Below are 27,500 nucleotides of genomic sequence, written 5' to 3'. Positions count from 1 at the left end.
TACACACACACTTTCACAAGAAAATTCTGGAAGCGTGATCCAAAAAATCAGGCAGGTCACGATCGATGTCTACTGTTCATAAATCACTTAAGAACACTGACCGATAATTTTTGGTTCCTTTTTCTCACGCTGTGAGTGAGACAAATGACTCAGTTGTGTTGCCAATTAGTCAGTTTCTCCCAGCCGATTTTTTCCCCATAGATATGGGGGTCGCCTTATTTGCGGCAAAAAAACTGTCGCGTTTTAAAACGCGACAATTATTTTGACGCGCAGTGTATATATATACACATACATATATATGTATAAATATAAATATATATACAGTGGACCCCCCGTATTCGCGTTCTCCAGATTCGCGGACTCACACATTCGCGGATTTCTCTCGGGAACGTTTCCCTGCATTATTCGCGGAAAATTCACGCATTCGCGGTATTTTTCTATGATAAATATCCACAAATTCCTGGTTTTTTTGATGAATTTCATCATAAAATGCACTTTTTGTGATAAATCTATTAAAAAAACCATGTAGGAAAATTTTTAGTGGGTTTTACTTGAGTTGTAACTAACAAAATAGGCTGTTTTTAGCATTTTTATAGGGGTTCCAAACATTCGCTGATTCTAACTATTCACGGGGGAGTCTGGTACGCATCCCCCGCGAATACGGGGGGACCACTGTATATATATATATATATATATATATATATTGTATATATATATATATATATATATTATATATATACATACATAATAATAGATATATATATATATATATATATATATATATATATATATATATATATATATATATATATATATATATATATTATATAATACATACATATATGTATATATATATATATATATATCTATATATAAATATATATAATATATAGATATATATATATATATATATATATATATATATATATAATATATATATACATACATATATATATATAACAAAATACATATATATATATATATATATATATATATATATATATATATATAAAGATATATGCCATGAAGGAAAATAAACGTCGAAAGGTCTCGCCGATACTCCGCTGTTTCTTTTCCATCGTGGCATATATCTTTATTTATGGATTTATCACGTTCCTAACTTTTGTGATTCAGTTATACATATATATATATATATATATATATATATATGTGTATATATTTATATATATATATAGATATATATATATATATATATATATATATATATATATATATATATATATATATATATACATACATACATATACATACACACACACACACACACACATATATATATATATATATATATATATATATATATATATATATAGATATATAATATATATATATATATATATATACTGGGACAGAAGTAGTTTGTAGTCACTGGATCTCCCTGTTGTAGGGTGCTAAAGGTTTGGCATATTAATGGTCTCGTGTTACTTAAGATTTGAACACCTAGTTTAAGGTTTTAGTCTTCTTATTTGTTGAATCAGTGGTCTGGTGAAGCTAATAAGAGATAGGAAGAATGGTGATAATTTCCTTGATGCTAGTGGCAATCATACCATAAAGTAATTATTCATTGATATATTCCACCTTCAATCTCTGAAGTGCATGGCAAATTTACAGAAAAGCTGCTTTTGGAGTTACCATTCTTTAGAAATACCAGAGTCCTCTTTATTGTTGGTTGTTATGAAGTATAACTATGTTCTTTACTGATAAAAAGGCAGATTATTTTTTAACGTTAGAAAATCTTAAACTGTCACTTGTAACTTACAAGGTAGGTAACTGCTGAATCAGAGACAATTTTCATTTCATTAGTCAATACTAACATTCCCATAACATCTTCTTTTAACTATACAGAAAGGCTCTTCAGTGCCAATCCTTCTGCACCTCTGTTTTGAATGTACTTTCCTTTCTCCTCCCACTTGGCTCTCAACACACTTTCACAAAAGTATTGTCCTCTATTCTGTATATACATAACTAAGCCTTTTCACTTGCTGTTAATTTTACTAGTTACTGTGTGCATTATGTAAGGTATTTTTGGGGGTAAAAAGTATTTTCTTGTAAAAATTTATTTAAATTAACCTTGAGTGTTATGATAAAACACCTTTTAGTATTAATTTTTTCTGAGTGAAAGTCTGTAATGCTGTATGAATAAAGTACGGGGCTATGTGTTTACGTCTGCAGTATTTTATTTTGTTCTTCACTCGTAATTGAGGTATGGACTATTTCTTGTGATGCATATGATTATGCTGTAGTACCTACATTTAACTTGAACAACTTGAAGTTCATGCATATTATAAATGGAGATGTAATTTCTTTGAGGGTTTATGGACATCTTTCTTAATTCAGCATGTGCATTCATCAAATAGCCAAGTTATTTCTGTGCAAAGTTTGTGTTTTGTTCAGAGTAATATTCTGTTTATTCTATTTTATAGGTATCTAAACGAGGGAAGTTCACAGCAATTCAGGTTGCCTTATCTTTAGAAAAAGTTGAGTTCATCTGTGGAAAAGCAAGTATTGGAGGTTTGCCACTTTGCTTGGAAGTGGTCAGTGAAAATCCTCGAATATTCTTGGGTCGAAGAGACAGAGATCTTTTGGCCGGTATTTACCAGCCAATGGTTCTTACAGTTCACAGTGGAAGTTGGCATGTTGCAAATGTAAGTAAATGATACATTGAAGGAAAATAGTTATTTCCTATTTTATTTTGAAAACTTTTAACAGTAATTTAACAAAGCTGAGTATTTTTTTTATTGTTTGCTTTATAGGCACTTTTAAATTTTATTTAAAATGCACCATACAAAATGTATCAGTGGAAAATGTGTAAGTTCCTAATTTGTCCACCTATTATAAAAATGGTGAATGAGTGGAAGATAAACAAACCTATCAATTGAAAAAGGCTAGATTGCCGCATGAGTTGGTTTCAGGTTTCCAGTTTTTGTAATTTTGATTAGATCATCTTCAGAAGCTCTTTTTCAAGAGAAGACTATCAACAGTTCCTTTATTGGATGTGCCTTAAGAACAAGTGTATGCTATTCTCTTTGCAGTGCTCCAGACTCTTCAATATGTGTATTGAAGAGCCAGAAGGTGTCACTGCCATAGACCAAAGTCTTTCACCTCTTTACCACTGTCAATGTGTAACTGACTCTGACAGTATTAATTGATGCTGATGGTCTTGAGGTGCTATAATACAAATATAAATGCCATACACTACTTCCATAGTAGCGTATGTCTTCAGCCACTTCCTGGCCCAACCCAGCATCATGGCCTTTATGTATTCATAGTATATATGTCAACTTTTTGAAGTCTGTATTCTCTGTCTAGTTAACACATTAAAGTGTTATATTGAGAGAAAAAAAAGAGATTAAAGACCTGTCACAATACCTATTGTGTTCAGTAAAGAATCCCATATGACCGCTATCTAAGAATGCTTTAACCTGTTTTCTTAGGTGTTTAATTACAGAATTGCATGTAGAGATTCAAGATGAAGCTCTCCCTTTGGGTAAAGTGAAAGTCCATGAAATAAGGGCAATCACATCATCACTGGCTTTCAAGGGAAATCTTTCACTTTCCGTGATTTTGTCTTCTACTTTTCGGAAAGGCAAATCTGTTTTTTCAGTGTAGTACCTGTGGGACATCAAAACAGTATATGAGAAATGCAGTACACTGGTACTGGGGGAGGAAATATAGGAGTTTCCATATGTTTACCTCTATCTCCTTGATAAAGGATTGTTGAGTTATTGGGAAACCTTGGAGGGTACTATGTACCTAGAGTACCCACCAGTCATTGTTTTTTACAGTTGTGTTGGATTGATTTTATTTATGGTTTAAGTGAAAGTTATCTGATCTTTTGTCATTGTACTGCACCCTTGGCAAGAGCAAACACACACACACATATTTATACATATATGCTTTATATATGTATCATTTGGATTGTTAACTTTGGCCACCTGCAATTTGATCTTATGTTGCAAAGCCCCACTATAGTAGAGACGACCCTTTGCTCTACCACCACGCCACTGCAGGTCGAGTGGAGCTTAGACTAGCTGTAGCTCTCTCACCAGGTAAGATTACAAAAAGCATGTTTCAATGCTAGCTAATTTTCTATTTCAAATGCATCTCTATGTGTGAGTGGTTTTTGGGTAGCATATGTCCATATCCCACCTCCTATCAATGTGGGAATCAGCTGCATAATTATTTGGTAAGTTATTTATAGTATAATGAGATTTTTATGATAAATTGGTTTTGTATATACTAATTACCAAATAATTACATGATCGGAGTCCACCCTCCTCGCCTCTCGTGGACACACCACCGCATAAACAGATTGAGCTCTTTAGCTATGTTGTACCTATTCCTCCCAAGAAGTGGGCAGGGTTATTACCTACACCAAAACAAAAGAAAGTAAACTCGTTTTTCAAATTTTGAATTACCACATAAGTGAAGACTATAGCTATGTAATTATTTGACGAAAACACTTTTATTATAAAAATGTCATATTCATGGAACATGAAGAATATTTAAATTTGTTTTTATTGTTTACTCACTTTTACTCAAATTTTAGGGAACTTCAGTCAAACTACGAACATCACGTGGTCTTACAGTTCGCCAGGACAAGGAAGACTCCGAAGTAAAAGCTTTGGAACGGGAAATAGAAATTTCTTTACCTGAAGTAGATCCTTTCTCTTCTGTAGCAATACCATTAACTGTTTTGGCTGATCTTGGTCCACAAAAGGATGCTTCAACAGTTGAACACACAGTAAGGAGTTCTGTTTTACTTTATATGAATTTCTGTGAGCATTACTTTTTGTATCGGACTTTTGTTTCATTGGAATATGCCATATTTGATGGCAGACAAGACCTTTAAAAAAAAATATTGAAATATACTCAAGGATCTTATTTGCAATTTTGAGGTATCTGGTAGGTTAATGTTTACCCAAACATTGTACACTGTTGGTGCTTGTAACAATCCTTCCTCCATAATATTGTAATATTACCACTACATATTTGCTAAAATTGTCTCTCTTATTACTGCTAATACAGTGGACCCCTGTATTCGTGGGGGATGCGCTCTCGACCTGACTCCTCCCCCCTCAAATAGTTAGAAGCCGCAAATACATAGAACCCCTATAAAAATGCTTAAAATTGCCTATATTTTATTGTTCAAACTGAAGAAAACCCCACTAAAAATGCTTATAATACCTGGGGTCTAGTTTATCAAGGGCCGACTATACAGTAATTATTGGCCTTAATATGCGAAAAAGGTATAAAATTAGTATCTCTTAAGATTTAAAATTGTTTGGCAAAACTCACCATTACAAAAAGCACTTTCACATTCCCCTAAGAAAAAGACAAGCGTCACAACAATTTTCTCAACACTTCTGATGTCACTACTGGCTGAGTAATACCTGTTAGTAGAGCCACAAGAATGTTTTTCCTCTATATTAAGGATAATTGGGAAACTATGGATATCACAAAAACCATTTACTTTGAATATAAAATACAAACAAAGGGAATACTGGCCTTTAGTAAACACCAAAGTTCATATGTCAGGCATGATTTAGAACTACAATCATGTCTGTGTTTCATAAACAAGAAGTTAAGCTAACCCAATTTACCCTTTTGGTAACCTCAAATTGTCTATCAATGTTAAAGAAGAATTCTTTGAGCAATGAGTTTCTGTAACAAAATTGTCTAATATTGCCACTGATTATCACTTTGTCAAATAAGAAAAAGCAGCAAGGCAATCACAGCGTAACCTAGCAATCCACTCCTAACTTCTCGCTTTGCAAGAGTCCTACTGGCTCCCAATTTAAACAAATATAAGGCAGTCGCCAGTTATCAGCGGGGATTCCGTTCCCGGGGGTGTGCCGATAAGCGAAAATTGCCATTAACCAAAACTCAGTGATTTATGGTGCCATAATGGTGCTTATGGCGCTGATAACCGGTTATCGTCACCATAAGCATCATTACAGTGGAACCCCCATATTCGCGTTCTCTGGATTTGCGGACTCACACATTAACAGATTTCTCTCGGGAACATTTGCCCGCATTATTTGCGTAAAATTTGCCTATTCGTGGTATTTTTCTATGAGAAATATTCAGAAATTCCTTTTTTTTTTTTTTTTTTTTTTTTTATCAATTTCATTATAAATGCACTTTTTGTGATAAAACTTAAAAAAACCAAGTCTGAAAATATTTAGTGGGATTTTCTTGAGTTTTAACTAACAAAATAGGCTTTTTTCAGTGTTTTTATAGGGGTTCCAACTATTCGCGGATTCTAACTATTCACAGGGGAGTCTGGTACGCATCCCCCGCGAATACGGGGGACCAATGTATTGCTATTCATAAGCACCCTTATGGCGCCAATAACCGGAACTCAGCCCATTATGGCGCTAGGCAAGCCCCATAAAACCGGATTGCCTATAACCAAGTCCACTGATGACCGGGGACTGCCTGTACATATAAGCCTACCTGTTAAAATTTTAAGGAACAAACTTTTTACTGGTTCTTAAAACTAAGTAATTAGCTAGAGTGTTACAATGATGATTGAAAAATGCATAATCAAAACATTTCTGTAGCAAATTCTGGCGATTAGTTAACTCTTGGACAGACCTGAGTGTAATGCGGAAGATGGCCAATGTATGCTGATGTTACATCTGTGTGAATGGGATGTAGAGAGAACTAAGGTAGTTGCTATAAGACATGAGATAGAGGCGTCCAGTCCTGAGTCCTTTATATCTTGCCACTGTGCCAGCAAGCACTGTTATGGCCAGGACCAACTATAAAAGAATTCTTTGTAACTGGTTGGTCCGTCTTATAGAATTCTGGGGAAACCATTAGAGTAACTCCTTTGAGGAAAAATGTAGCTATGCTATAAAAAATAGTATTAGGTAGGAAGATTCACAGAAGTTGAAAAGGTAAATCAATGACATTTCAAGAGCTAAAAGATCTTTCAATTGTAAGAAGTGTAGTAATTAGATGTAGTTCAAGGTGCTAGAATTAAACCCAAGAGCATTTGATCATAAACCTTGATATAGTTTTTAATATTTATTATTAATTACTGCTTTCAGGTTAACATTAGCAGTTCACTGATAGAGCAACGAGCAGATATTGATGTACACTTTATTCCGCCATTTATGTCCTCACATAAACTTCACACTGCAAATATGTCCAAGTTTGTTCAGGTAAGATATTTGTATTGGACTTAGTGTATGGTATACAAGATCTCTACAGATAATGTTTTCTTAGACTATTGCGAGTGAATGCCATATATAATATATGAGTACTATGTACATATAGTTGTATACAGTGTATCTCATTACAGATATGTAATAATTTGTTTTATTAGAATGTATTCATATATACCGGCATATTTTTAAAGACTTTTTTTTCTTAATGAGGTATACCTTTAGTGCAGTTGTATATCACACAAAATTTCTCTTTTTCATGTAGTTGGGGTTAAAATCACTAGAAATTACAGTAAGTTTTTCTGGTGCAGTAACTGACATAAGTACCAAGAGTACACAGTTTGCTCTCTTGAAGTGGGGGTGAAGAAGGTGATACAAGACATACTATCAAGAGTTCAGGGAGATTAAGATGTTTTCAAATCAACCAACATTTTAAGGCTTATGGCAAAGTTGGTTTTCCTTATGAAATTTGGTCTTGTACATTGTTTTGTTTGTTTTCCATAAATTTGCCCTGTAGTGTTTAAATATACAGTTCCAGTTTTTTTGTATTTATATGTGTGTGAATTTTATTAGCATAATTATGAGGTGAGAAAAATTAGATGAAATTTTCCCTTGACTTTGATTATAGAAATTAATAATATATATTTTAAAATCAATAACTTGTGCATATGGCATCAGTTTTTAAGTGTAATATCAGATCACACATCAAATTGTATAATATTTATATAGAAAGGCAACCATTTCCTTTAAACAGTTAATAGTATAAAAAGTTTTAGTTTTATGATGTAATCATATTAATTTTTAACTTTTCTTCCAATAAATAATTTTGATCTTTTTACCATAAAAACTTTTGCCTTGTAAGTTATCACACATTTTTTAAATGTCATTGTGCGTAACGGAAGGCTTTTTTTCTTTTTCTTTTTTTTTTTTTTTTTTTTTTTTGTAGGTGACCATGACTGGTCTTGTAAGCAGGGCTGTTGAAATAACAGAACCAAATCTCTGTCTGTTAGATCCTAAGCAACATGTGGTGTTAAAGTCTCTGCATCCACCTACTCAATCTTTGGTAAGATCTTGTTTAATTTCATTCTTGAGAAATTTTTATGTACAGGTTCACAATCCTTTATCTGAAACCTTAAGACAAGCTGTCTTTTAATTTTTGGAATTTTTCAGATTTTGGAACTCAAGGATCCAAAACACATTTCATTTCCAACAATAACATTCTGTAAAACTAAAAAAAATATATGTAGACCCCACTTTTTCAGTTTAGTTTATTGCAGACTTTTGTAGAACATATCTATCACTTTTACGGTGGAACTGTCACCAACTCGCTAATATTTTTATGGACTGCATCTCTGAAATTATGACTAATTAGCTCTTTTTTCATATAAAATTAGGCAGTGAATAGCTACAATAGGCAGTTATAAGTGTTTCTAGAAGGATTTTGCATTTCATAGATTTTGCCTTCCCATGGTGGGTTCTGAAGCCTATCCTGGCAAAAAACTTGGGGAGCACTATTCAGCACAATAAAGAACTGTGACTGTGTATGTACTCATATATCATCTGATCACATGTTTAAGGGCTTTTAATATTTACACAATTGGGGCAGAATGATGTCAGATTTGGAGGTTATTCATTGAAACTCAGCTTTTGCTTAACCTACTTTATTTCCTTAATATACTACAGAGCAGAAACTTCATTTTGTTCATGACACTTACCTGGCAGATATATATATAGTTGTATTCTCCGAAGTCCGACAGAATTTCAAAACTCCCGGCACACGCAGTGGTCGGCCAGGTGGTTAGTACCCATTCCCGCCGCTGGGAGGCGGGTGTCAGGAACCATTCCCATCTTCTATTCAGATTTTCTTTTGTCGCAGGTAATGTAAACACCTGTTTTCATTACCTCCGCCTAGGATTTTCGAACTTCATTGCTGCTTAAGTATCTTGGTTGTTTTCTTTTTGGTTTATTAACTTGGATTTGCGGCTAGGCATACGCTATCATAAATTGATTTAATTTTGAATTTCTTGACACAAGACGTCTGAATCTAGTTAGGCTAGTTTCAGACTTTGTTGTCTGCAAGGGGTTAGGTGAGAATAACGAAACTTTTGATAGATTCTCACTTAATATGCACGACGTGTACATAATTCTTGTTGAAACATCAATGTAATTAGTGAGATATTTGACTGATTCCGAAGGAAGATGTATGATTCGTATGTACGCAAATTAGAACGTAATAGAATCAGGAGGTCTTCCTCCAAGATCAGTAAACAGAAGTCAGGGTAATGAAACTAACCTCCTGTAAACTTTATTTTGCCTAACCTTGTGGTATGGCCTACGGGCCTAGAGGAAGTGTTTGTCAGAGGTAATGCCCTTTCTGTTATGGTGGATTACATAAGTACTCGATCTCCAATAGTGATGCGAGTGTAGTGATGTTGAATTAGTGCCCCTAGTGTTGTGGAGGGGGCGTCAGATCGGCCTTATAACGCCTCTAGGTTTAGACTTCTGTCGGACTCCCAGGACCACAGGGAGAGGGCATGTCGAAAGCCTAAGGAGGGTTACGAGGAACCCCCACCGATCTGGTGTCCCTTCGGCAGGACCTGAAGACGCTTCCCAGGCTGCCAAAGATCGTGCACGTGCACGAATCATGAAAGATTGCTTCTCGTCCTCCGAGGCGTCCTCCCCGCAGGGTTGGAGCTCTCGGAAGGACTCGCGCCCTATAAAAAAGAAGCTTTAGAGAAGAGGATGCTTCATGTCCTCTCTCTCGTCAGGAGGGAGCGTCAGAGTACTGATCTGGCGTCCCTTCGGAATGACTTAATATAGGCTAGATAAGCGTGACAAAGACGCAAGATGTCACACAGGCGGCCGTCGTCTTTGTCAAGAGATAAAAAATATCTATAAGGCAGAACCCTCACGAGGACGCCTTTCTAGACACTCAACGCTCTATCGAGAGGAAGGGACGTCGTTACTCTTGTAGCAAGGATTGTTTTCTTGCTCTCTAAAATGCTCCCCTCCCTCCTCTCCTCATGGCGCTCCGTATACGTTATGTGATGTTCGCTTTACTATGAAACGGGATTTTGTTCAAGCTGATAAGCTTGACGTCCGGCAAGCTGATTTGCATAGTCAAACAGCTCGCCAAGACGCCTCTTACTCGTCCCTAAGGGACGCTCAGTCAGCGGACAGAGATGACTCTGGTTCGGCAGCTACGCTGGACAGACTATCCTAGTTTTCGAAGGAGAAGGGCAAAGCATTCCTCATACCCAAGAACACACCGGCGTCCTTTTAAATGCCCTTCTGCAGTGTCGATGAGCGTGACAAAGACGCAAGATGTTGCACAGGCGGCCGTCGTTTTTGTCAAGAGTGGCGAACGTCCTTAAGACTCGTCCTGATGACGATCACCGTACTTCTGCTTAGGACGCTCGCATTTCATGAGCGGGTCTCCCCTCGCCAGGAAGCCTCTCAGGTTACTCGTGTTGACGCACGTCATTCACTATGACGCTTCCCTTGATGTTTGTCGCTCTCCTTTTCCGGACGCTCTTCAAGACGCTCAAAGAATGCAATCAGGACGATCGGCAAGCACCTCGCGAGGATGCCTTTCGGAACGCTCGGCGTTCCTTTTTTGAGCGCGTTTCTGGATATGTTCATTTGCATTACAAAGACGCAAGATGTCGCACAGGCGGCCACCGTCTTCGTTAGAAGGTAACGAAGGTCTTTAAGGTCGTCTTGAAGACGATATCCCTACGTCTGCTTATAGTGCTCTCACACTTCAGGAGCAGCGTGCGGCTCTTCAGGACGCCTCTCGGGTGGCCTTTCATGCATCAGGGCGCTCAACAAGATCCTCTCTGAGATGCCGTTCAGAACCCTTGGTGTTCTATGCACCAATACGCTCGGTAAGACTCTCGCGAGGACGTCTCTTGAAGACGCTCAACGTCCTACGCATTGAGACGTGAGGAAGCTTTTGCAGATGCTCGACGTCCTACACGAAGAGACACTCATCAGGACGCTCTGGAAGACGCTTGACGTCATAAACATTGATAAGCTTTTTGGAAGACGCTCGATGTCTTACACATCTGGACGCTCGCCAGGACGCTAGCGAGGACGCTTTTGAAGACGCTAGGCATCCTACACGTCATGTCGCTCGGCAGAGCACTTCCCAGGACATTCTTCAGAACGTTAGGCGTCCTACGCATCAAGACGTTCGGCAGGATTCCTGCAAGAACGCTCTTCAAGAGGGCGTCGTCGAAGAAGAGGAATGAGTTTGGTCTCGTCAAGATGTCTACTTCGCTTTCTACGAAGGGAGCGTTCAATAGAATCCATGACTTGATGAATTCCAGAAAAACTGTAAGCAGATTTTGGTGTCATAAAACGCCTCGTCTGCTTTCGGGACTGCGCTGCCGAAGGGGAACATTAAGGTCCTACCTGTCGTAAGCCCAGTCTCTGATCAGGAATCCTGCCACTTCCTCGATTTCTGCGGGAATCGGGAAGGCTATATGCTCGAATTCTTGGATTACTTTCTGTCATGTAAATGGGTTAGTTCTCATTGACAAAGGTCTTAATAACATTTTATCGCATAAGTGGATAAGCTCTCATTAACAAAATTCGAAAGAGCTCTCATTCATTAGTCAGTGGCTCATCCAGGAAAAAGACTTGTAGACTACGTCCATGAAGTCTTATGTCCAATATCATAAGAAGCTTGAACTGTCTTTTTCGATCCTCGGTTCTCACTTGAGGATCTTCATTCGAATAATATTAATTCGTTCTCTTGGCAAAGAGAGCGAAGACAGTCAATTTCCATTCTCTCTTTCCTCCTCGTCGAGGAAAGAATGTACTAGAGAATTAGATGTTCAAGTGACTACAATACTTACGTATTTTATCTTTGCGTCATATTACTAATGTAGGGTTCAAATCATGTATGCATATCATAGTTACCTCTACAGATGGCAACCGAAAAGACTGTTATTGTAAGTGTATTTAATCGGTCCTTCCTGCAAACTTCCAGGAGTTTCCGCTGTAAGGACAACGCTAAAAGGCATTGTTACAACAACACCAACTCAGCGTCTGCATCTAGCGAATTATGTTTCGCTTAAATATGCCTGCTTGAGAATTTCCTTCTGATCGATAATAGTAACAAACCTATTCCTTCGTAGAATAGAGTAGCTGGTAACTCAGGCAGAATAGTGCGAGCCGAGACTACGATAGAAGACTGCTGTCATTGTGGATGACGCAGTATATTTAATCGGTACTCCCGGCAACTTTCCAGGAGTTTCCGATTTAACATTTGGTTAATTAAGCGTAGTGTTACGACAACACAAAATCAGCTTCTGTATTTAGCGAATTCTGTTTCGCTTAAATATGCCAACTTGAGAGTTTCTGTTCAAAAAGTGGAAAATCTATTCCTTAGTAGAATAGAGTAGCTGGCAACTCGGCATAATGCTGCGAGAAGGTGAACGTAAGCTGCTGTAACTGACTCACCAGTCTCCATTCACCAACTCAGTATCAGGTAGCTCGCTGTTATGTGCGGTCGTGTACGTCTCTCTCTCCCGCGGGATTGATTGACGAACCGTATCTCTGCCCTACAATCATGGACTTTAGCCTCGGGTTGAGGGGATTTCTAGTAATCATGAATAAATACAACTTCCTTTTACTAAGAAATTTTCAACAGAGATATCTCTTAGACCTGTTCGGCGCTGATTACCGCACTGTTACAAAATTCTGTACGAGTCTACCGCGGCATAGCACTATAATAATGCTCTCCTGCTTATGCAAAGCGCAGCCTTATTAGGGAAGGAAGCATGCTTAGTGAGGGAATGGATGAGTCTGCCGGGGACCATTTCCTCGCTGGAGAAGCTTGTTTCCCTGAATAGACTGCAATTCAGACCTCTACAGTTTTTCCTACAGGAGAACTGAAATAACATCAAAGATTTAGAAATAATTCTAAACATCTCTCAATGGGTTGAGGATCACCTCAGGTGATACTGAGAGGGTGCCAGGCATCCGGACAGAGGTACAGAGGTCCTGGCACATAATCTAAGAGAATGGGAAGCAATTTGGTTGGCTCTCCAGTTCCTCGAAGAGTAGTTTTTGGTCGAGTGGTCCAAATCATCTCAGATAATTTTGCAGCTCTCTCATATCCCAAGAAGAGACAGATGGTTATCGACATAGGCACGGAACGTAACGATCCTCAAGAGGTTCGTTACACTATTGCACGTCCGTGCGGATCTTCTCGATCAACGGCAGCAACTACTGACGTCTGAGTAATCCTCGCTTATAAGTATGTCGAGAGTTGTGGAGACTTTGGAGACGTCCTTTCGTAGATTTCTTCGCAATATTGAAGACGAAGAAGCTTCCTCTACGTTGCTCCCTTATTCTCGATCCGAGAGCGGTAGCAATAGACGCCGTCATATAGTATGGAATGGGGATAGTTGGTTAGTCTCTTTACCCCTATTCAAAAGCTTAGGAAATATAATAAGATAATCGCTGGCGTCAGAGGGAGCGAGAAAGATGCCGATCGCCCCATGTTGGCCTTCGAGAGGCTGTATTCACAGAGGTCACGTCCTTCAGAGAGCACTTTCCAAGGACCCTTCCCGAGAGAATCGGTCTACTCTAACAGCCTCACTTCGAGAGGTACCTAAAAACCTCTCCGCTCTGAGTCTGAATGCGTTCAGACTGTCGAGAAGCGAGAGGATCTTCAAGATTAATTACAAGTCTCATTGCCAAAGCAAAGCAGTGCTGCATATTTTGCAGTGTACCAATCGGAGTGGCCCGATTCTGGAGATAGTGCAGGAAGAATGACTGTTCCTCCACCTCGACCTCTGTGAATTACTTAACCGTCTTCCCTTTCCGTCTGAAGTATGGGATAAGCTAGCAGTCCCAACGATTGTAGAATACGGAAATATGTTGTTGACGGCCTCTAGGCTCAGAGATTCAGATCTGTCAAACAACAAAGCCCTTAACGATCATTGAGGTCTGTGGAAATCTTGAAATGGTCTAGATCAAAGCTTCCGACATGGAACTTAGACGTAGTCTGAAGTTCCTGATGTCAAAGCATTTCGAACCTCTCCTTTCTGTAAACTTAATACATGTGACCAGAAAGGCTAATTTTCTAACCACTCTAGCTACGGCAAAGAGGGTTAGTGAGGTTTTAGCCATCATCAGAGGTTTTGGCTTTAGAGGACATAATTCGGTGTCCTCTAAGCCTTCCATTCTTGCTAAGAACAAAAACCCGTCTAACCCTTGGCCCAGAGGCCTGGAGATCAAGGGGATGGCATAAATTATTGGGCAAGAGCCACAGAGAGTCCTGTGCCCTCTCGGGGCTCTCAAGTTTTATCTTGATAAAACTAAAAGTCGAAGTCATTCGGACAATCTGCGGTGTTCTGTAAAAAGACCAGACTTGCCCATGTCGAAGAACGCCCTGGCGTTATTTTTAAGGAGTCTTTCTAAGAGGCTCATTCGTCATGTTTGAACAAAGATTTGAAACCTTTCAAAGTAAATGCTCACGAGGTGAGGGCGCGGCCTCGGAAGCATTTCAACAGAGCATGGCACTCAGTTACATCCTGAGTACCGCGTTTTAGCGAAGCAACTCTGTGTTCGCTTCACACTCCCTGAGAGATGTGAAGACGTCATATGAGATCTGCTGCTCGCTAGGGCCATACGTGTCCGCAGACACAATCTTGGGGGCAAGAAGTACCACTCATCCTATCCTGTAGAAAATGGTTAGGAAGAGCTCTTAATTTTATTTTGTTGAGTCGCCGCCAATGGCGGACTTCTTAACTCTTAAGCCTTAGTTAAAACACCTTAACTTTGGCTAGGTTGGTCAGGTGGTGATATTTATTTTACTTCTTAGCCCTCATGGTATGGTCAATATGATCTAGACACATTGTGGTCACGCCCCCGTTGTCAGATCATCTAGAACTCACCAGCTATACAGGTCACGTCCTTGCTGGAGACTCTAGTAAAGCAAAAGCAGACTTGGGTGACAGTAATCACGAAGTCAGCTATGCTAACAGGTAAGGAACCAAGATGTCTATCATCTGCATGTGAAATGTTTCCCAAAATCCTTTTATTCTGTCCCTCCCCACCTCCAATGGTGGGAATCAGCTATATATATATCTGACAGGTAAGTATGAACAAACTTTATTGTATCATAACAATATAATTTTTCTGTTCTTTAGTATATTAAGGAAATAAAGGATATTAAAGAAATAAATCACACTATAATTCTTCAAAAACTTATCATGGTTTACCTAACTTAGACTTAATACAGGCGGCCCGCGGTTAATGGCGCAATTGCTTAGTGTCAAATTGGTTTTACAGCTGTTGTCAAAAATATTTATTAAAAAATAAGGTATTTTAAGTTATTTTTATGGCACAGTTTTCGATTAACAGCGCCGTTATGTCTGAGTACAAACATTTTTAGAAATACCATTCACACCATAAAGGTTATGCAAATGATATTGAATAATTGTATTGAGAGTTAATACATAGGTATTATTATAGGGTAAACTATATGCCCCTGATGCTGTTCTATGCCGAAAATATCGAGTTAAATAAGTGCAAATTTAGGTATGGATGTCTCTATTTATAGATGTTCATGCTTTTATGTTTAAAATGTGTATGAAAATGTATTAGGTAGAGGGTATTTTTATTTCTGCACATAAATCTGATACATAGGCAGCTTTTAAAACTGCCCTCTAGTTATCAAAGAGAACATTTTTTCATGTTCGTTCTTGTGAGCCGCCACCTGCTGCTCTTCCAAAAATATAGAGTTAAAGTGCAAATTAAGCGATCGATGTGTCGATTTATAAATGTTCATGCTTTTATGTTTAAAATGTGTATGAAAATATATTACATATGGGGTATTTTTATTTCTATGCATAAATATGGCACAAAGGTAGATTTTGAAACTGCCCTCTACGTTATCAGAGGATGTTTTTTCATGTTCATTCTTTTCTGCCACTGTTCCGAAAAATGCATTACGAAGACTTCATGTGGTTATATTTTATTAATTTGGGAGCTAATTATAACTCATTTTGTTAATGAAACTTCAGCTTTTTGTTATAAGTTTTATAAATGTTCAGGCCTTTATGTTTAAAATGTGTATGTAAAATGTATTACAGGGCATTTTTAAAAATTTTTGTACATGAATATGATACAGTGGCTGTGCGCATCTCCATTTGAAGTCTTTGTAATAGCCCTTCACATGATGAAGACAATAGGTTGTTCAGTCGCGCCCAAATAATAATATTTTAATTTATATCATTGAATCACGTTTTTATAACATTATTTTTACAATTGTTGCATAAAAGGGATTTTGACGAAGGAAAAATCTATTTCTGGGCAAAGGCCCGTGTCGCCCAGTGAAATGTCCCTTTAGCACACATTTCTAAGGTAAAATATTGCTATAATACCAGAGAAAATAGCTAATATGGAAATGCCAGAATATTCTGGCTCGCTCACCTTATTTTAAGGTGTCGGTATGGTTTCTGGGCCGAGTGAAACCACTACCAGAGGTCCTTTGCCATTTAGATTCATCCTTCTTCTAAATCCCTCAACTATAGAGGAGCCGACCTAAGGCCCACTCCTCGCTACCGTTACGGCTAGCGCCTCTGACGTCATTCCTGCAGATAGCACCCAAGCTTGGGCCAAAAAAAAAGGGGGGGGTAACATGAAAGGGTGGGATTTCACTGGGCGACACGGGCCTTTGCCCAGGAATAGATTTTTTCTTCGTTAAAATCCCTTTTCTGGGCTCAGCCCGCGTCGCTACGTGAAATAGTACCAGAGAAATGGCCACATAAGCTTGGAATAAGGAAGCACACAAGTAATACATAGGATAATAAAAAAAACAATTAAGGTTAATTGCCATAATCTAAGAATAAAGTTACAAGGTGAGTAACAACAGGGCAATTGGAACCTCAATAGTAAAGTAAATACAAAATAATTCATACTTAATATTAAACAGTAAGGTTAACTTAAACTGTGACTAATCTTAGGAACTAAACAAGAGGAAACATCACAATATATACAACATGTGGCATCCAAGGTACAATATGGCTACATGGTGGCTGAGCCACGGCAAGAATGTTAGCGAGGCAGGTAGGAAGGAGAGATCTAGGTTAAACTACTTACTACTACTCAAGCAGTGTCAGGAGAAACTGTGTTTCCCGCTGCCACTGCTGGAAATTTAAGGGCTTCTAAGGACTTAAGATAATGCCGTTTAAATACTGTCGGAGATTTCCAGCCTGTGTACTTCTTCAGATCATCAAAATTCATATGTTGAAAATAATTGATAGAGGTAGCTACTGCCCTAATATCATGTACCCGTGGGAAGGACTCTGGGTTGGCTTGCTTAATAAAGTATAAGATTTGCTGCCTGATTCCTTTTAAGGAAATGGTGCCTCCCTTTTCCCTAACAAATAGAGGGCCTGAAGATCTTAGGGCAGTTCTATTTAGGTATGCTTTCAGAGTAGCAACTGGACATAAGGACGGGTCTTGTGTAAGAGGGAGAATTTTCCATGGGGCCCACCTATCCAGTGGGTCCTCATTCTTAGCTAGAAATTGACGATCTGGGGAAAGTAACACTTCTCCTGAAGGGAGAAACTCTATATGACCTGAGTCTCTAGATAGAGCCGACAGTTCGGATACCCTGGCTCCTGAGGCCAGACTTAATAGGAATGTTTTCCTCAGGAGAAGTAAAAAGTCACATGAGTCATTATTAGTGTCCGAGGCCAATTTAAGGACATCATTCAAGAACCATGACACAGACTTGGGCCTCTCAGATGGTCTGAGTCTAGCGCAGGCCTTAGGGATAGATGAAAAATAAGAGTCTGTCAGATCTATTTTGAATCCAAACTGGAAGATTTTCTCAAGTGCAGACTTAGTAGTAGTAATAGTACTAGCTGCTAAACCTTCCTCAAACAGTGTCCTGAAAAAGGAAATGGCCAGATTGTTTGTCATGGTTTGTGTATCAGAGTTCCTCAGGAATACAGCTAGTTTTTTAACTGCTGAGTCATATTGACGCAAGGTCGATTCCCGTTTATCAGATTCTAAGAATAAGATGTTCTTAGGGTTGATATTGGCATCTCTTTGTGCCGCAAACTTCATGAAGTCCATAAAGTTAGGGCTTTCTGAATTCCTGAGGAAGCGAACACAGTCCTCATTTGTACTAGTTGTGACAGTTTTGGATTGGGGATCCTTTGAGGGCGGAGTCCCAATTCCAGTAGAAGTGGGAACCAATTGTTCTTGGGCCAATTGGGGGCTATTAGAGCAGTGTGGCCTTTGAACGTCCTGAGCTTGTTTAGAACCTTCAAGAGAAGATTCACTGGAGGAAAGAGGTAAATCTTCTTCCACTGATTCCAATCTATAGCCATGGCGTCCGTGGCATAGGCCAGAGGGTCCAGGTTGGGGGCCACGTAACAAGGGAGTTTGTGATTCGACTCGGTGGCGAAGAGATCTACCTAAAGCCCTGGGACTAATTGGCAGACCCAACTGAATGACTTCTTGTCCAGAGACCACTCTGACTCCAGCGGGACTGAACGTGATAGCGCGTCTGCTACTACGTTCCTTACACCCGCTAGATGAGTGGCGGACAGGTGTCTTTTGTTCTTGGCTGCTAGTGAAAATATGGCTATCATGACGTGGTTCACGTGGCTCGACTTGGAGCCTCCCCTGTTGATGCAGTGTACTACTACTGCACTGTCCAGCACTAGTTTGACATGAGATTTCTTGGCTGGATGAAGCTTTTTCAGGGTGAGGAACACTGCCATAGCTTCCAGTACATTGATATGAAGCTGGCGGAATGGTAGGGACCAGGTTCCCTGTACCTTTTTGTACTGTGAGTATCCTCCCCAGCCGCTTAGTGATGCATCTGTGTGGATCACTAGGGCTGGCGGAGGGAACTGGAGCAGAATTGTCTTCGACAAATTCTTGATCTCCGTCCACGGGCGGAGTCTCTTTCATAAGATCACCAGGATAGGGGCTAGTTTGTCCCGGGATCTGTTGTTTGCTCTTGAGTGCCAAACGTGGTTTATGTCTTTCAGGTTGGCTTTTAGAAGAACATCGGTTACTGAAGCGAACTGGAGAGAGCCTAAGATTCTTTCTTGGTTCCTCCGGGACGTCTGCTTGTACTTGAGAAATTGCCTGGTTGCTTTGGCTATTTCTCTCCTCAACAATGGCGGAATTGATAGTGTGAGTGTGAGAGTTCAAGTCCCATTGAACGCCTAACCACTGAAAGCGAGACTCCGGTGTTTGCCGGGACTTGGTTTTGTTTATCTGGAAGCCCAGATGTTCCAGAAACTGGATTACTTTGACCGTTGCTTTGTGGCATTCTTCAATGCTTGTGTCCCATACGAGCCAATCGTCCAGATAAGCTACTAGCATTATTCCTTGTGTCCTCAGTTCTTGAACGACTGTCTCCGCCAGTTTTGTAAATATCCTGGGGGCTATGTTGAGCCCGAACGGCATTACTTTGAAAGAGAATGCCTGGTTTCCTAGTCTGAAGCCTAGAAACTGGCGGAAGTGTCTTGCTACTGGAACATGATAGTAGGCATCTGTAAGATCTATAGAGGTGGTGACGGCCCCACGGGGAAGTAAGGTCCACACCTGAGAAACGGTCAGCATTCGGAACTTGTCGCAATGAATGAATAAGTTCAGACGGGACAAGTCTAGAATTATTCTTCGTTTGTTTGAGCCTTTCTTTGGCACGCTGAACAAGCGTCCTTGAAACTTTAAATGCTTGACTCTTGACACTACTCCTTTTGAAGGAATTCTTGAGAGTATTCTATCAATTCCGCTGTTGGTTGTTGATGAAATGTTTTGGATGGAGGGGGACCTTTGAGCTAACTCCACCCTAGACCTTTGGACACAATGCTTTGGGCCCATTTGCTGAACCTTCAACGGTGACGAAAGAGGAACAGTCTCCCTCCTACCTGAGGATTCTCACTGGTTCGAGGAGGGGCATGCACCACGTCCTCCTTGGGAACCCTTACCTCGGTTGGAGGCTCTTCCGCTGCCCCGTTGACGGAAGGCGCCTCTAGCCCTGCTACCCCTGCCAAACCTGTTGAAGGGCTGAAAGGACTGGCTTTCAAAAACTTGGTTGAAAGCAGGGGAGACAGTGTAGGAGGTTGAAGCCTGTGCCTGTTGCGGCGGTTGTGTCAGCAGCACAAACTGTTGTTGTGGCTGCGACTTGGAAGTGGAAGGTTGCGGTACCTGTGATACCGGAACCGCCTGTACTAGAGCCTGCTGTTGAGGAGCCTGGAAAGGCTGGAATTTCCTAGGCTTCTTCTTTGATTTTGGGTTTGATCCAGCTGACTCCGATTTGCGTTTGCTGACCAAACCCCAGCGAACCCTTAGGCTCTGGTTGAACCTAACTGCCCCGCAGTGAACTTCGTTCACTACAGAGGCTGAGAAGAGGTCAGCGCCCCAAATGGATGAGGCTAAGAGCTTGTTAGGCTCATGTCGGATAGTGGCCTCTGCCAGTACATGTTTCCTACAATTTCACCTAGCTATGACGAAATCATACAAGTCACATTGCATCGAGTACAAAAGTGACTTTGCAATGATTTTGAATAGCGGCTCTTCTCCATAGATTAGAGCCAATACTTCCGTCATTACTAGGGAATTGAGGGACCTGCACATCCGCATCCTGGCGTCGTACTCAGTCTGGATGAGGTTGTCTGACAGCCTGGGCAATCTCTCGCTGAACTGAGTGATGGCGCAGTCCGGTTTCAGTTTACCCACTGAAAAGGTGGCCGGAAGATCTACCCAGTGATAGTCCGTTCCGGGGAGCAGGAGGGAGGTTGGTTCTGTCTCCTGGAGCTGTGGCATAGGTTCGTCCTTCATTGCGGCTTGCAGGGTCAGTTCCGCTACCTTCGATGTGAACGGGATGGGAGTCTCCTCATCCACCGTGAAGATCGTGAAGGGGCTTTTGAAAGCAGTAACCTTGGTATTGGTACATTGCCACTCCTCTAGGTTACGTAGCCATTCCCGTTGTGAGTGATCCCGAGAGAGAATTACGGTTTCTTTCGGGACCTTGTCTTCCCTTCTCATAGCCGCTTCTGTAAGGCGGACATAGCCAATGAAAGGGGGCTGAAATCCTTGCAGATGAAATTCGAAGTCCTCAATCCTTCAAGTTCCACAGCCCTCAATCGTTAGCATGCCATCTACGTAAGGAGCATTGGAAGCAACCCTCCAAGGGTTGTTTGCTGTAAAAGTAGGAAGGGTAGACGAATCCGGCATGAGTAAGCTTTGAGCTACCAGGCCGGACTGGAAGTTCTGTCGCTGCGTTCTCGCGGAGCCCTGCGATGAGGTTCTCCTGGGTAACCAGCCTATTCGAGATAGCTCGGATAGACTGCCCTGACTCCTCTAGAGAAGATGAAAGTTGTACAAACATCTCCTGGAACTTGGTTTGCACCAAGTTCCCGACCAAACTACCCATGTGCTGCATAATATTGGCGGAAATATTAGCAGAGAAGGTGTCTGGGTCGAAAGGGGAAGGTTCTACCTTCTCCTTAGGAGTCCTGGGTCTGGCTCCCTTGGAGGTTGAAGGCTCAGGGTCGGAGGGGAAGGGCTGAGCCCTGTCCTTAGAAGACTTGGACTTCGACCCTTTAGAGTAAGATGACAGTTTAGCCTTGTCCGCTCCGGGATGGTGAGCCGAAGACTTACGGGCAAGGCTAGAATCTAACTTCTTCGACACAGACTTCTGAAGCGATTTAAAGTCACGCTTACCTTTGACTTTAGGGATCGCCAGGGCGGACTTTTGTCTGAGCGACTGAATCCCCCCAGTGAATCCTTGGAAAGAAGTAGAAGTAGTGGGAGAAGAAGCTCTAGATGGGCTCAAGGAAAGCCCTTGAGCCCCTACTGTACCTGCCTCACTTACATCCTTACCTGCGCCCTCCACCGTCATGGGCTCGAGGTCCAGGTCTAGGGCAGCTACTTCTTTGGCGACCTCTTGTGCCGTTGCCTCCTCTGAAGTCTGAGCCACTTCTTCCTGGATGGAAGCAATCAGGGGAACCGCCACCTCCGGGTCTACATAGGAGGCACTCATCCCACCAGGGAAGATGAGGGTGGCCATCTCCTTAGACAGTATGTAGGGTTGGTCCTTGGTCATGTTGCGGCCAAACCCACCAACCCAGGTCTTCAGGGTGGAAAGAGCGGACTCCCGTATCGCTTGGGCGCCCTGAAAGAGAGGGTTAGTATTAATACTTAAGGCTACTTTAGATTAAATTATAACATAAGTTGATTGACATATCACGGGTCATATTGGTCACTGGTACTCATTGTATTAATGTGTAGTATTTGAAACATCACCCACCTCAGAGGAGACTTGGTCTACGAACTCATAGCAGATTAAGCAACTCTTGTGGTGCCAAACCAGAGACTTGTTGAACCGGATCGCACAGGTGGCGTGGGTCTGGCAGACCTCGTGCCCACAGGGGTCCTGAAGCACGGCGTTACAGCCCAACTTCATACGATGGGTGACCTGTAAGTGAAAGGACACATGAGTATCATCACTAACATCCTGGACTAAGTCCGTGATGTGATATGTCATAACACCGGAGTGCTCCGGAGTTAAAAGATAACAGTTAGTCTCTACCTGCTCTTTGATCGTGTAATGTGGTGAGTCATCCGACAGGATCGGTAGAACAGCTTGAATCAGTGTGTCTCCAGCGCTGCCGGAGGACAGAGAAGTCACTGAATCAGGGAGACCACCTAATCCATACGCTGGAGCGAGGAGTAGTCCGAACAACGGGTGAGGAGCAGGAGGGGACCAAATAATACGGCGGGGTTTGACAACTCCATCGTCAAAACTTAAAACTAGAATAAGATGGAGGAAATCCCCGGAGGGATAGCGGGGTCTCCACCAAGCTTAAACTAAGATAATGGATGTTAAATGTGAATGTAAAACATCCATGCAAAAGCGTATCCTTGTAAGGTGGCCGGGGCCTCCTTAGTGTCACCGGACCATAGCGGACCTGGCTGCGCCGGGGTCCTGATCCGCCGGAGTGGGAGGGGAGGTGACTAGAGGTAGGAGAACACAGCCCGAGAGCCGAGGAGAGCCGAGCGCAGCCGAGCCTGGTGGCCAACCGAGGCTCGGCCAAGCAGGGGTCCCCCCCGTACTCTACTGGGGAGAGTGGCATGGAGCCGACCCGCTCGTCGAGCGTCCTCCAGCTACCTCCCATGTCCCCCCTTGCGGGAAGGAGGGAAGGGAGGGTGCTCGGATCGGCTGCCTGAGACAGCGTGAGCGAGTGCATTTCCTCCCAAGGAGGGGGAAGAGGGCTGGGAGGACCGACGCGGGGTGGCTCATACGCGGTCGCCTGGAACCTCTCTCGACCGTGTGGTTAGCCACGCGGTGAGAAAGGCCACGCGATCAGAGGAGGCCTAGGCCAGCCAAAGCCATCTCGATAAGCATGATAATACAAGATAACATCCTAACAAAACAGGGGGGGAAAGGAAGAAAATTTGATGGTAGAGAGAAAGACATATCCTGGAGAAGCTGGGTCGAGCCAACCAAGAAAGAAGGACGAGCCTGGCGACTCCGAGCAGCTAGCTTATGCCGAGGCGAAAATACGCAGGGCGGGCGGCCAGGGTGGCTCGAGGACAAGAAGTCCTTCGAAAGGGAGCCTAACTAAGAGTAACCTGACAACTGAAATAAACATGCATGCATGAAATCTAAGCGGAAAGGAAACGACGTAGGCTACGAGCCTAGCATGAGCTCGGATAACAACCCCCTTGTAGATATAACATAACGTGAATAAAACATCAATAAATGCATCATCGTAAATATAGGAACGTACTGCTAAGCGAGATTCGAGCCCAAACGGTATAGGGGACCGAATGGGGCACGAAACAAGGTAACACGCGGGAGCGAGCTGCACATGTCGGCGCGGGGACAATGCCGCATGGGATGCCGTCCATAAAAACCTAAATAAAACGGTCAAACGTGCCCAGGGCAGTCCCTAAATGATGTTAAACATAAATAGCAGTATACTTAACTTGGATGCAGAAGAAGCTTGACGTTCCATGTTGAAAACAGGAGAATTCCAGAACAAACACAACACAGAGCAGAAAAAATGTGCGGTGTGGATCGTGCTGTCAAAAGGAATGACGTCAGAGGCACTAGCCGTAACGGTAGCGAGGAGTGGGCCTTAGGTCGGCTCCTCTATAGTTGAGGGATTTTGAAGAGGGATGAATTTAAATGGCAAAGGACCTCTGATAGTGGTTTCACTCGGCCCAGAAACCATACCGACACCTTAAAATAAGGTGAGCAAGCCAGAATATTCTGGCATTTCCATATTAGCTTTTTTCTCTGGTATTATAGCAATATTTTACCTTTGAAATGTGTGCTAAAGGGACATTCCACGTAGCGACACGGGCTGAGCCCAGAAATTGCTTTTAAAAACAAAACTCGGGTATACATTCTATTTTGCAACAATGCAATTTGTTTGTTTTTCAATGGGATAGAAGTACAAAATATAATTGTGCAACTCGGTTGATTTTTTGCTTTGTTACGCGAGCAAAAAATTGAGGTATGACCGTACAAGCTCGAGATGTCGTTCCTACATAGATGGCATAGTGACGAAAATTAAGATAATCACAGAGGAAAAAGTAAATATGCATCTTTTCCATAAATCTTTTGAAAAGTTATACATTACTTCACTGTACCCAATAATATTGTATGTATTCTCATATTATTGTATTATAAAATACTACGGTAAATCTAAGCCAGTATTCCGTGGAGTGGCCAATGTTTTGGTTTGGAAATCAGCTGATGGCAAATACGAGTTTGTTTCACCATATGTAAGGGAATTCTGAGTTAATTTTCTTGCTTTTAGTTAGCATAAATGAATATCTAGATACTTGGCTTATATGAGACAAGGTTATTTTTCCCTATACAACATGTTTTTAGGAGAAAATATTACTTGAATATGTCTTGTTGTGATTGTGAACCAATTTGAGTGAAACAGTATGTGATTCCGTTGGCAATTTTCCTCTATATCATCGTAATATGAACTTTACATAATTCATCTTTTATCAGCATGAAACCAACAGTAAAATTTGTTCTTTCAAGCACAGTAGTTTTGATTAAAATGATTTTATCTCAATTTTATCTGCAATTGTGTTTGATGGCATACGTCTACTGGAGTTTTATCCTTGTTGCCAATGCACGATAATGGTCATTAGCAGCGTGAACAGTTTTCTCAGCTTCAGCTATAACTAGGTTTAAATTTAACTGTGTATTTCCCTATTGATCCTTGATCTATACAGGCGGCCCTTGGTTAGCGGCAGGGATTCCATTCCTAGCCGCCGACGCTAAGTGATTTTCAACGCTAAGCGATTTTAAAGCCTATGGCCACTGCACACCTTCTTTCGAAACTCTAGACCAGTCAAAGGCGCTGTAATCCCACAATGCGCAATAAGTAAAATTATATTTATGCAGTATAGTACTATAGAATTTACTGTACAGTAGTACTGTACAGTACATTACTATAGCATTGTAAATACTGTAAACTGAAAAAAAGACTAGCTTTAATCCTTTGGGTGTCTAGAGTATGTAAAGATATAATATAAAGTTTATACAGTGTACAGGTAGCTGTAGTGTTCAAGTTACGATCATTAGTCTTACGATAGTCCGATTTTATGACAGATCAAATTACAATGGCTTAACTTTATCCATCTTCTAGTTACATAAGTTCAATAACAGCAAAAGAGAATGATGAAAGTATGGTTTTAATGTTATACTCGTTGCATGAACGTGTACAGCCATGAACAACCGAATGAGAGACTACTTTTTTTTTTTCTAAGTACAACTGAACTGGATAACATCCGTTTGGCTTTTATTTCAATCATCGTACTGCAGTACACTATTACCGTAGTTGTTATAAATGGTGTTATGAATAGAATAGAACTGGGATATCTTAATGTAATGACTTTATTCGCTATAGATCAAAGATCAATATAGATCAGAGATCAATATAGATCAAAGATCAATATAGACCAAAGATCAATCGGGAAATATATTGTTAAATTTAATCCTAGTTATAACTTAAGCTGAGAAAACTGTTCAATCTGCTAATGACTATTATCGTACATCGGCAACAAGGATAAAATTGCAGTAAACATATGCCATCAAACACAACCGTAGATAAAATTGGGATAAAATAATTTTAATCAAAACTACTGTGCTTGAAAGAACACATTTTACTGTTGGTTTCATGCCAATAAAGGATAAATAACGTAATTGAAGAAATAAGGGAGTGGATAGATATAATAGTAAAACAGAAATCTATAAATATAAAACTATGTTGGGTCCCTTCCCATGTGGGCATAAAGGGTAATGAAGAGTTGGATAAAGAAGCCAAAAAGGCAGTAAAAAAGGAGTCTATCAAAAAAATACAAATACCTTACAATGACATTAAAACAACAATAAATGAATACTGTCAATCAAAATGGGAAAAAGAATGGCTAGAATTGAATCTTAAAGCATATTAAATCATCTGTAAAACCTTGGAATAGACAACAATGTCAAAGAAGGGAAGATGTCATATTAACAAGATTAAGAATAGGACATACATACTTAACACACTAATACTTGATGTTGCAAGGCGAGGAAAGACAGGCCCCTTACTGTGACCATTGCCGTACTCTGGTCACAGTCCGTCATCTGCTAACTGAATGCAATAAATTCGGAAGAAAACGAAGATCCAACAACATATATAATATAGCACTTGAAGAACTATTGGGAGAAAATGCCCCGCTTCAAAATATAGTAAATTATATCAAAGAAATAAACCTGCTTTATATGATATAACTCGTCTTATAGTCCCATAGTTATACAGTAAGCGCTGAATGGCCTTTGCTGCCCCAGTGCTTGGTGTTACACCTAAACTTTATAAAACCAACCAACCTGTAAGTGAACAGATACATGAGTATCGACACTGACTAATTGGACTAAGTCCAGGAAGTGATATATTATGATACCGGAGGATACTGGAGTGATTGACATAGGGGTTAGCCTCCCCTTGCTCTCCTGGCGTGAGTGGTGGGTGTCCGATAGAGCTGGTAGACTAGTTTCAGTATGATTCCGGTGTTACCGGAATAAGGAGATTCACCAAACCAGTTACCTGCCTATACGCCGGAGCGAGGAGTACGAGGACAGCGGGGAGGAGCATGAGGAGGCTAATAAAAAACCAGTCAGGGGAGCGTAGCTCCGCCGTAACAAATAGTACTCCAGGCAGGAGGAGAACCCAGATGGTGAGCGGGAACTCCGCCGGCTTAGCGAAACAGAATAACAAATAATAACAAAACAATAAG

The 27,500-nt window shown here is 40.8% G+C and overlaps 1 protein-coding gene across 1 annotated transcript in view; it reads left to right on the top strand.

Annotated features, from left to right (window-relative positions):
• Positions 1-27,500, top strand: part of LOC135221255 (trafficking protein particle complex subunit 10-like) — a 432,269-nt gene that overhangs the window by 291,062 nt on the left and 113,707 nt on the right. Inside the window, 4 exon segments of the mRNA XM_064259071.1 lie at positions 2,445-2,666; positions 4,571-4,765; positions 7,080-7,193; positions 8,143-8,259. Coding sequence (XP_064115141.1) covers positions 2,445-2,666; positions 4,571-4,765; positions 7,080-7,193; positions 8,143-8,259 — 648 coding nt within the window.

Source organism: Macrobrachium nipponense, chromosome 2 (assembly GCF_015104395.2).
Source record: "Macrobrachium nipponense isolate FS-2020 chromosome 2, ASM1510439v2, whole genome shotgun sequence".
Lineage (NCBI taxonomy): Eukaryota > Metazoa > Arthropoda > Malacostraca > Decapoda > Palaemonidae > Macrobrachium > Macrobrachium nipponense.
Note: the sequence above shows the minus strand (reverse complement) of the source record. Positions and strands in the feature narration are given on the sequence as shown.